This window comes from Protopterus annectens, chromosome 2.part1 (genome assembly GCF_019279795.1).
Source record: "Protopterus annectens isolate FY-2018-M chromosome 2.part1, PAN1.0, whole genome shotgun sequence".
NCBI classification, from domain to species: Eukaryota; Metazoa; Chordata; order Ceratodontiformes; family Protopteridae; genus Protopterus; species Protopterus annectens.
Genome location: NC_056729.1, coordinates 1,240,876,322 through 1,240,886,193, shown reverse-complemented (window position 1 = coordinate 1,240,886,193; position 9,872 = coordinate 1,240,876,322). Strand labels below are relative to the sequence as shown.

Below are 9,872 nucleotides of genomic sequence, written 5' to 3'. Positions count from 1 at the left end.
TTTTAAGGCTAAAGTTAATGATCAGAATTTACATATGGAATGTCCTTTATTGCTCTAAGTGTAAAAGAATGTAAATGCAGTTTCTGTGTGGTCTGGGAACCAGGAAGGTGTAAAAGATGATGTAATGTTTAGCAGAACTGCAGTTTCAATTTAAACAGTGAGAACCAGAGATTATTGAGCATTTTTGTCTTGATATCCAACCTACAGCACTGCCTGTTGTCTTAAGTAAGTTATCTTAGAAGTGCATTTTCTTGTAGCAATAGCTAGGAAATTAGAAAAGATTAGACTAAGTGTTTTTCTGTTATGTCAGAACTGTACTACTTTAAGTTTCTGTGTGATCTCTGAACTCTTGAATAGCACTGTGGTGTAGTAGTATTGTCGTGTGTTTTTAGTATTTATTATTAAATATTTTTAAACCCTTTTCAACTGTGGCTGGTTTATGTAGAGATAAATTAAGCTCTAGAGTACATTGCATGCTTATAAGTGATCCTGTAATAAGCCCTTCCAATAAGCCTTGATTGTTTATGTTACACTATTGGATAGTAATAGTGCACAGTAATAACTGGACATTCTTTTAAGGGCCGTTGGATAGCTGATAATTATTAGCTGGTGGTGGCAGTAATTACTACTATATAGTCTGGGTAAAGAGGCACAGCTGGAGAATCTGTGTCAGCCTTTCCCAGGAGTGTCTGTGAAGTTGTATAAATGCTGATCTCAAAGTGTGTGCATGTGTCAGCTACTTGGGCAGGGACATGAAGCACTGGTTGGACAGAGAGGGTACTGGAGGTTAGTTTGCCAGCTAGGCTGAGATCTGGACCTATAGCTGTGTCAGTGGGGAGTCTTATTGGGGACCTGGGGAGCAAGGGAGCAACCAGCCCCAGACTGACTGTGATTTCTGTGTGCTCTTAAGGGAAATTGCACTTTACTGTGTGTATTTGTTATCCTTTCCTCATATATGAGACGCCCTATTTGGTGTTAGTGGTGAGGACTGAGGCTCCTTGATTGCTGGGCCAGGGCACGTGCGTCACAGTCCCCTCTTCTTTTTGCCTCAGCAGTTCAAATAAGATCTAATGCCAGGATTCATGGAATAACAGAATTTTGGAATCATTTCTGGCTTAACTTTCAATAGTCAATGCTAAACATTTTCTTTTAAATAAACAAGCTAATTATTTAACTTCTCCTGACTAACTTCACTCGAGTCACAACAGCATTTTTACTTAGGTACTATCAATAAAAAGTAAAGAAACAAGACAGACTAATTATAAGAGGATTTTAGAATAAACTTCTAAATGGATTAAATCCTAGAAGATATTCCTTTCTTTTGAAGACAGGCTTCAATTAATAAAAATGGTCATTCTCCTTAAAATCTTATATATCATACAAACATCCCCTTTACCTCTAAGGGAACCATCTTAAATTATTTAACAAAATGATCTTATGGTATCCTTAAAAATAAGAATTGCCTATACTCACCATATTAGGACATGGGAAAAGGGTGGTAGTGGTGCTGCGGTAGCATTGTCACCTCACAGCAAGACGTTGCCCCATTCGATTCTCAGCTAGAGCGTCTTCTGTGTGGAGGCATGCATGAATGGGCATGCCTTCGTTGAAGGTTGTGCGTCAGGGCTGGTAACCCGGCACGTAAAAATCCACTACCAAACATTAGCGGACCGGAGTTCCGCTGTGGCGACCCCTAACTGGGATAAGCCGAAAGACACAACAACAAAAAGACACCTATGCAAAAGTACTTTAGGTAAAGTAACAATGCAATAATTATACTACTAAAAAAATATACTAATATCAGAATTCAGTCTAGAATCTTTATTTTGGCTATTTCTAGAATGAATTAAGAGTCATGTCTCAAATAAATTTTAAGAGATTTATGGCATAAGAGTAAAAAATACCTAATACAATTACCTTTGTCTAATAATCTATAAAAATAATATCCCTTCTATGATTCTTTTAGATTTATATAAATATTCATAATCTTTAAGACTAACTAGTTTTGGGACTTCATTTTATTAGAAGAAAAAGACAGTATTTTCAAAGGACAGTATACATCTCTTACTTTGTAATCTGTCAAGTATACCTCTCTAGAACAGTGGTAGTGAATATTCCCTTGGGGATCTTTATACAAAGCTTTTTAAACTCCTGCTAAATTGGCAAAGATAAATAATTCTAAAAGTAAATGATAAGACATGTAAACAAAATTCAGTATCAGACTGGTATCATATATTTCACTGTGCTCATTTAAGAGAACATTAGAGAAAAATGTTTACTTTCCTAAAGCTTTGTGATCATATAGAATAATCTTATAAAAGGTTTTGGTTTCATATAACATATTTACAAATTTTATTTTTTTATGGACCATCCTGGCAATAGCAAAAAAAAAAAAAAAAAGTCGTCATTAGAAACTGGATTAAGAGAAAATCTCCTGACTTCAAATAATTCCTCTCTCTTCTTTGAAAAGATACCAACAAAGAATATGTCATCAAAAGAAATGGATTAACTTTAAATGTTACTTCTTTTAATCCAGTGACTAAGGTATTGATCTTGATAACATGATGGGACCAAGATTTGCTTCAAGTATTCACTAAGCTATAATTTTATATATTTACTTTAAACTTTTGTATTTTAGTTTACCCTTTCTTCTCCTTTTGTTTTCTTTCTTATACTGTACTTCTTTACCCTTTTAAACAATACAAAAGTTGCCTCTGATGTGCTTTGTGTATAGCTTCAGTATTATCTTTTTGAATTTTATTGAAAAAGACTATTACAAAAAGTGTGTATTTTATTATCTGTAATCCTTGATCAAAAGGCTGCAATAAATTTAATTAAAAAAAAAACTTACAATATCACTGGGGGAGGGGGCCTGCTTCTAACTCTATGAGTTGGAGCGAGATGCGTGCACTGATAAACTGAGTGATCTGCAAAAAGGAAGACCCAGAAGAGGTTAAGTGCACTTGGTTCAACTGATATGTAACTATCTAGTTATAGCTCCAAATGTCAAATTGCTAGCCATTGTCCAATAATATGACATATTATGATCTCGTATTCCTTTTAACTATTACTGTTAATTCTACTACTGGAGCAAAATGAAGTGCACTAAACAGATCAGTTTCACACTGTGATATGTAGTTATGCTATAAAATTGTTTTATTTAATGTGAAATATAAATAAGCTTTTCTTTTATTTACAGATATGCAAAATTTTAAGATGCTATGGACTGTTTCTTTAACAGAAGCTGAGTCACTAAAGCAATTACATCAGGATGTACCAAACAGTCTAGTAAATCATTTGTGGAGATTTCTAAAGGTGATGTGCTGGTACTTGGCACAGGTGCATCACAGGGAATTTCATTTGATTCAACAGAAGCCGAATGCTCTTCATGACAAATACTTTTGCTGTAACATTGGGAAGGCAAGCTCTGAGTGAGAGGAATATCTTTAAAGTTGTGTGCTGCTGTCTCACATTCTTCCAGACTGTTTCTTTGAGATCTTGGAAGAACTGGAGTCAAATTATCACCAAAAGGAATCCTGAACTTTCTTGATTCATGCTCCTTAACATTACAGTCATCATCCTGTGCATTAGTGTCACTTGACGTTTTATCTTCATTAAATTTAATTTTCTTTGCTGTTGAAAGAAAACTAAGTTCATTTGAAACATCTGAACGCAATGTCCTTTCTGAACAGTCTCCTTTATGTTTATGTAAACAAGCTTGTACAGCCAAGTTCAGATAATGAAGATTCACATCATGCGTTGTTGCTTCAACCTGGGGGAAAACATAGTTTTATTATTTTTGCTGTAAGATGTATCATTCAGCAAAAGAGTGAACCTAGCTGAGAACTACTGATAACACTTTCCTCTTAAATAGTATCAAATGTTCCAAATATAGATAACGACATTGATGTGGTACAGGGCCCTGAGCACAATTCTAATACACAAATTAATCATAAATGGAGATTATGATACTTTGTTTGCAGGTGGTTTCTGATCTTCTTTCACAACAAGGCTTATTCAGACTTTCATTGCAATACAATACCATAACAGTCATGAAAAGGGAACAGCCAGCCATCAACAAGACATTTGAAAAGCTATCAAGTGAAATATTTAGTCATTTTAATGTTCACCTCAATCTAAAAAATGTTGCTGACGTTTTCAAAAAGCTTTTTACCTTCACTCGATAAATGATACGTTAACTATGATCAAATCTATTTTATGTGGGAGAAGATGAGACTATCATACACTACCCACATTAGAGTGTAAAACAAACAATATCAATTATCTTGACATCAAGAAGCTTAGAAGTAAAAGGATAACATCAGCTCCCATATGGGACACAGACCCAACATCTCCAGCAAATCATGCTGGTGTTATTGTTAATGGATTTTTAATAGCCTCTGGATGGATAGGTATAAGCTTTTCCGTCGGACTTTATCATTTCAAATATGGAACCCCCAGCATGATGTCAGACAGACAGACAGACAGACACACACACACACAAAGAAGAGAAATTATATGAGAAACTTACTGCTTACTGTAATGTCTATTCTTAGAGTGCGCCATATGCAGTATATCTGACCTTGTAGAACTACCTGCAACCACAGTTGAGAAATGTGGCCTCAGATTTTCAACAACATACCTTGCTCCAGTCCTGATGTTAACAGACTTTAGGAGAACTTCTTCTATGTGCTTTTCCATTCATTACTCAGTTAACTCCAACTTCCATTTTTTTTTGCCTCAGACTATCATACCTAAATCAGCATCAGGGTTGCAGCACTAATGATTCCGACCTCTCATTCCAAAGAGGCTAAAGCTTTAGGTAACAGAAAAAGATCCTTACCATAACAGGGAGGTCCTTGTGCTAAGTATTTGTAGGGGGTGGCAGGATGTGACTGATATCCTCAGTGAGGCTGGGACAGACACCTCAGTGGAAGGGGTATCAATGGCCCAACAACTATCCTCTATCTAGGTTAGAGAAATCAGAGTAGTGTTACAGGAGTTTGTGGACATGTTCACAGGGAAACCTGGGTGCATCTACCTGGGGCAGCAGCACCATAGTAGGGTCAGCAATGTCAATGCAGACGGCTTCTCAAGATAGCATATGGGTTAATGCATTCCCAGAGAGACTCCTTTCTCTCAAGCAACTTTTCTGTAGGGTCACATGAAAAAATAATCCACAGCAAATAGCCAGTAATCCAAAAAGTACAGATTTAATAAGCAAAACTCTAGTGCCTGGGCTCACAAGCCTTCTCGGAGATAACTCACATGAAAAACAATACTCATTAATTTTACTAATAATTAACAATAATTACTAATTATCCAATAAATCTTTATTATAGATTCATTGATGATTTGATTTTTTATGTAGAGGGGGTGAATTATTAGTACAGGTTTTTGTTTGTGAACTGTACAATAATTCTTTTGGGTTTGAGTTTGATGGAATACAGAGGGGTACGTCAGTTACTTTTCTGGATGTGGTTTTTAGAAGGTCATGAGAATGGAAGTATAAGTACTACGGTACACAGGAAAGTTTATGATAGATGGCATTTTTTGGATGGCAGTAGCTGCATCCATCTCATTTGTTGAATGCTTTACCATATGGAGAGTTGTTGAGAGTAAGCAGATTATGTAGTGAAAGGAAAGTTTTAGAAAAGGAAATTGGTCAAACTTATGTTATGTTTAGACAAAGGGGGTATAGCATGGAAGTTATTGTTAATGTCCTTGAAAACTGTATCAGTTGAACTGTACAAGTAAACGGAAGGAAATTAAAAAAATAGAGAGGGAAAGGTGTTTAACCATTCTAATAGTGATGGTAAAAAAATGTACTTTGTAACAGTATTTAATTTACTGACTAGTGAAATAGTAGATATTATAAAATACTATTGGCCATTTCTTTTAAAAGGCAAAAGTTGTGTTAAAAATTTATGGCATACCCCCCCCCCCCAGATATCTTTTAAGAGGCGATGAAGCATAAAGGATATGTTGATTCATAATAAATTCTGTATACCCAAAGTAGTAATAATAATAAAGTGAGTAATTTTGTAAAGCGGGCCTGTGGTGGTTGCCCTGTATGCCCCCATGTGGTTAAATCTTTTGAAAGTATTAATGGTGTGAGATTTAAACTGGTGGCAGAGTATACATGTAACACAGAAGGGGTGGCTTATGCTCTAAAGTGTTCCTGCAACCTGTTTTACAGTGGTGAAAGTAAAAGAACATTTAAAGGTTAGGTTACAGGAACACGCAAGAAATGTTAGAAATAAATTGGAAAGCCCAGTAGTTTGTCATTTTAATACTGTACATGGGGGGATTTATACAGATTTAAAAGGCTGTGTTTCAGAACATCCTGAAGCTGAAGATGCAACTTGATTAAAGAATAAATTATTATACAAATAAACTATTTTTATTTTAAAGTATGGTACTATGACACCTACTGGCCTGAATAGGGAATGTAATTGGAAATGTTTTTTGAATAGCTTGCTTTTTATTGGATAATTATTATTGTTAATAGTTAGTAATATAAATTGGTATTTTTTTTATGTGAGTTATCTCCGAGAAGGCTTATGAGCCTAGGTGCTAGAGTTTTGCTTATTAAATCTTGTGCTATTTTGATCACTAGCTATTTGTTGTGGGTTTTTTTAGTTTTTGTTTTTTATTCACTTGACAAAATACCTTGAGTCTTCAAAGGGGGAGGAGATGTGATGTTGTGAAGTAGTGTCAGCTATGCCAGACAGAGTAGGGCAGTGTGCATGTGTAACATTTGCCAGCATAACTAGCTGGAGTTTTGTAAAGAATTTTATGTAGTTTGAATATCAAACTGATTTGTACAGATGCTTGTGTAAAAAAATGTACTTGTAAAATTGCTTGTGTGCAAAATTTATCAACAGTGGGTCCTGCTGCACAGAAAAGAAATATACATGTATGTCAGGCTGTACTGTGATGAAATGTACACATGTTAACAGAGGATGCTGGAAGGGAAGGGGTTAAAGTTCAGTCCAGCTTACCTTAAGAAAAATAACTTGAAATTAAATGACTTGGTTTAGACCATTATGATTTTATCGCATAGCTTGAATACAGCAGAGGCACAAAGTCTAGGCTGGGATCCTGCTCTTACTGTCCTTAGTGGTGAACTAACTGCTACCCTGGGGTGCCAGAGAATGTCTGGTTAGTCTCTGCAGGAAGGATGAAAGGGGTTGGAATTGTTTTACAGTCTCCAGATGCTGAAAGCTTTAGCAAAGTCCTAGGTATGTATTGTGACACATCTGTTCTAGATCCTCGCTCAGCTTCTAGTCAAGGGGGTAGTGTGGCAACAACAGAATCAGGTGACCAGATGTGATGTCATTATGTAGCCAGCACTGAAACTGCATGTAGATATTAGTCTGAGATGTGATAGAGACACTTAGCACTCTGTTTTGGAATTAACAAGACCACTTACCCACTTCATCTTGCCTTGCTTTAGTAATTCTTGTCAATCAGTTAGGAAAATACAGTGAGACTAGTTAAATATTATTTTTCTGTATCTGTGAATCATTTAATCTGTGCTATTTTTCATATTTCCTGTGAATTGAAACTCTTGTGCTTATTGTAAATAGATATTCAGTATTTTCATGCATCTAAACCTTTAATTGTGGCTGGTCTTTTAGAAAATAGTTTAACCTTTGAGAGTAGCTGCATTTATTTGGTGGCACTGTGGCTTCATGCTCCTGAAAGTCTTGCTGCTTGGTAAATACTACCATTTGTATAAGTATTAATTTTACTATGAGTAACTGGGTACCCTGGTAAGAGTCTTCAAGTAGCTGGCTAGTGGCAGTGAATCTACCTTATAATCTGGGTGGAGGTGGTACAGTAGGTAAATCTGTGCCAGCCTTTCCCAGGTGCGTGTGAAAATCAAATCTCAAAGAGTGGGTATGTCAGCTACTTGGAACAGGAACACAAAGCACTGATTTCTGGAGTGAGAAAGGTGGAGTCTTATTTGGGGCCTGGACAGGAAAACCTAGCCCCAGGACTGGACTGTGCTACCTGTGAGCTCTTAAGGGAAATTGTGCTTGGTGCAGACAGCTTCATCTGAAATTGAAAAAACAGTGAGTATCTATTTTTTGTTCTCAGTGAACGTTCCCCAACGGTATCAGTGGTGAGGATTGAGGCTCCTTGATTACTGGCCCAGAGAAGGGACGTCACACAGTGGATAAAGGAACAAATATTCTTACGTCAATCAGTAGCTGGTTATATGCTGATTAACATTTGAAAAATTAAGCAGTATACATACCTGTTAAGGAATTAGCACAGTTGTTAAAGAAAGTAGCTGGATTGCACTTTTTAAAAGAAAAAGGAAAGTGTACAGATTTGATTGTTTAAGACAGTAATGTTCCATTTTTAAATGTTTTACCAAACATACATTGATTTCGGTAGATTACGGATATTTTAGTCTCCAACAAGTATTTGGAACATGCTAGTCAAATTACAGCTCTTTATCTAAACATGATGGATTCCTTTGTGTGTGTTTTGACACATTTTAAGTATTTAAAAAAATGTAAGAAAATGGTATTATTCTTGAACAGTGACTGATAATAACAAAGTAGCATTCAGCACTGAGATGGTTTAGAAGTACATTATTTTTTTCTGACTGATCCTACATATTGTTCAGTTATATGGCTGGTTTATTTTTATCTGACATACAACTATGTAATAATTCACTTTTCTACTTGCAAAAATACGAGGTACTGCAATGGAAAAAACTTTCCCTCCATCATACTAATATTGATAATTGAGCCTGTTTTACAAACAGCACATTTATAACAATATTCAAGTATTTCAGACATTCTGTTTTACTTTTTTAAGTTTATAAAGGATGTTTCAGGTAACAGATATGACTTTTCCTTTATTTAATGCAATGGTAAAAATATATTAATTACACTTAACTCTTACTGATATGATATTGCGCAACAGACTGGTTATTATTCTAAGGCACAACTGACTCTCCCATATTCTTTAGACTACCAAATGGTGATAGTAGCTCAACCTCTTTACTTATTGACACTACTAATGAAAATTTCCCTTCTCCTTTCCATTTTTTTTGTGTTTCAGATGCAATTAATGTGGTATGTCTAATGATTTTCTGTTATTTTCTTGCTAGTCTGTATGCTGTAACACCAGTCTTGTCTGTCAAATTTACATACTCGTGTGTGTGTGTGTGTGTGTGTGTGTGTGTGTATATATATATATATATATATATATATATATATATATATATATATATATATATATATATGTATGGCAATTTTTAGCACTGAGGTGGAACCTGTAAAAGGTGCAAAGAGAGTTCTCCCAGCTTAACATATTTAGAAAGAAGCACACATACACATGCATGGACACAGCTATTGAAACTTTCTGAACCGCCTGCCTCTCTTCCAAGAAGTCACCATTCCTAACACAAGGAGTTTTGCAGGCTACAATGGTCTGCAATGTATAAGATGTTACCACTATGCTAATAAGAAGAAAATAAGATGCACATAAGAAAAAAATAAGATATTAACTTATTCACTCCGGAGCAGCTCAGGAAAAGCTGCCTGCTTAATTCCACCATAGGAACAACAGTGCAGCCTGAGCTCATTTTCAGAAAATCAATTTGTAATACCATACAGAAAACAAATGTTCATAACCCTACCTATAAGAACTAGACTAAAAATGTAAATGCGAAAGTTGTTCAGCAGACACCGATCTTTGCAACAGTGTAAATGCTGATAGTGCGTATCAAAGTCATTATTAAATATTTGGCAAGGAATATTGATATTTTGCAATTTTATTTTACCTTTTTGGAAAAGCCAAGCACAATATCTTGCTCAATGTACCATGTAGACCCATACAATTTGTAT

General features: G+C 35.5%; 1 protein-coding gene across 1 annotated transcript in view; it reads right to left on the bottom strand.

The window, feature by feature from the left end:
- Positions 1-3,133: 3,133 nt before the first annotated feature.
- LOC122794961 (HSPB1-associated protein 1-like) overlaps positions 3,134-9,872 on the bottom strand; it is a 477,584-nt gene continuing 470,845 nt past the window's right edge. Inside the window, exon 7 of the mRNA XM_044063556.1 lies at positions 3,134-3,772. Coding sequence (XP_043919491.1) covers positions 3,212-3,772 — 561 coding nt within the window. The 3' untranslated portion in view covers positions 3,134-3,211. The remainder of the gene's footprint in view (positions 3,773-9,872) is intronic.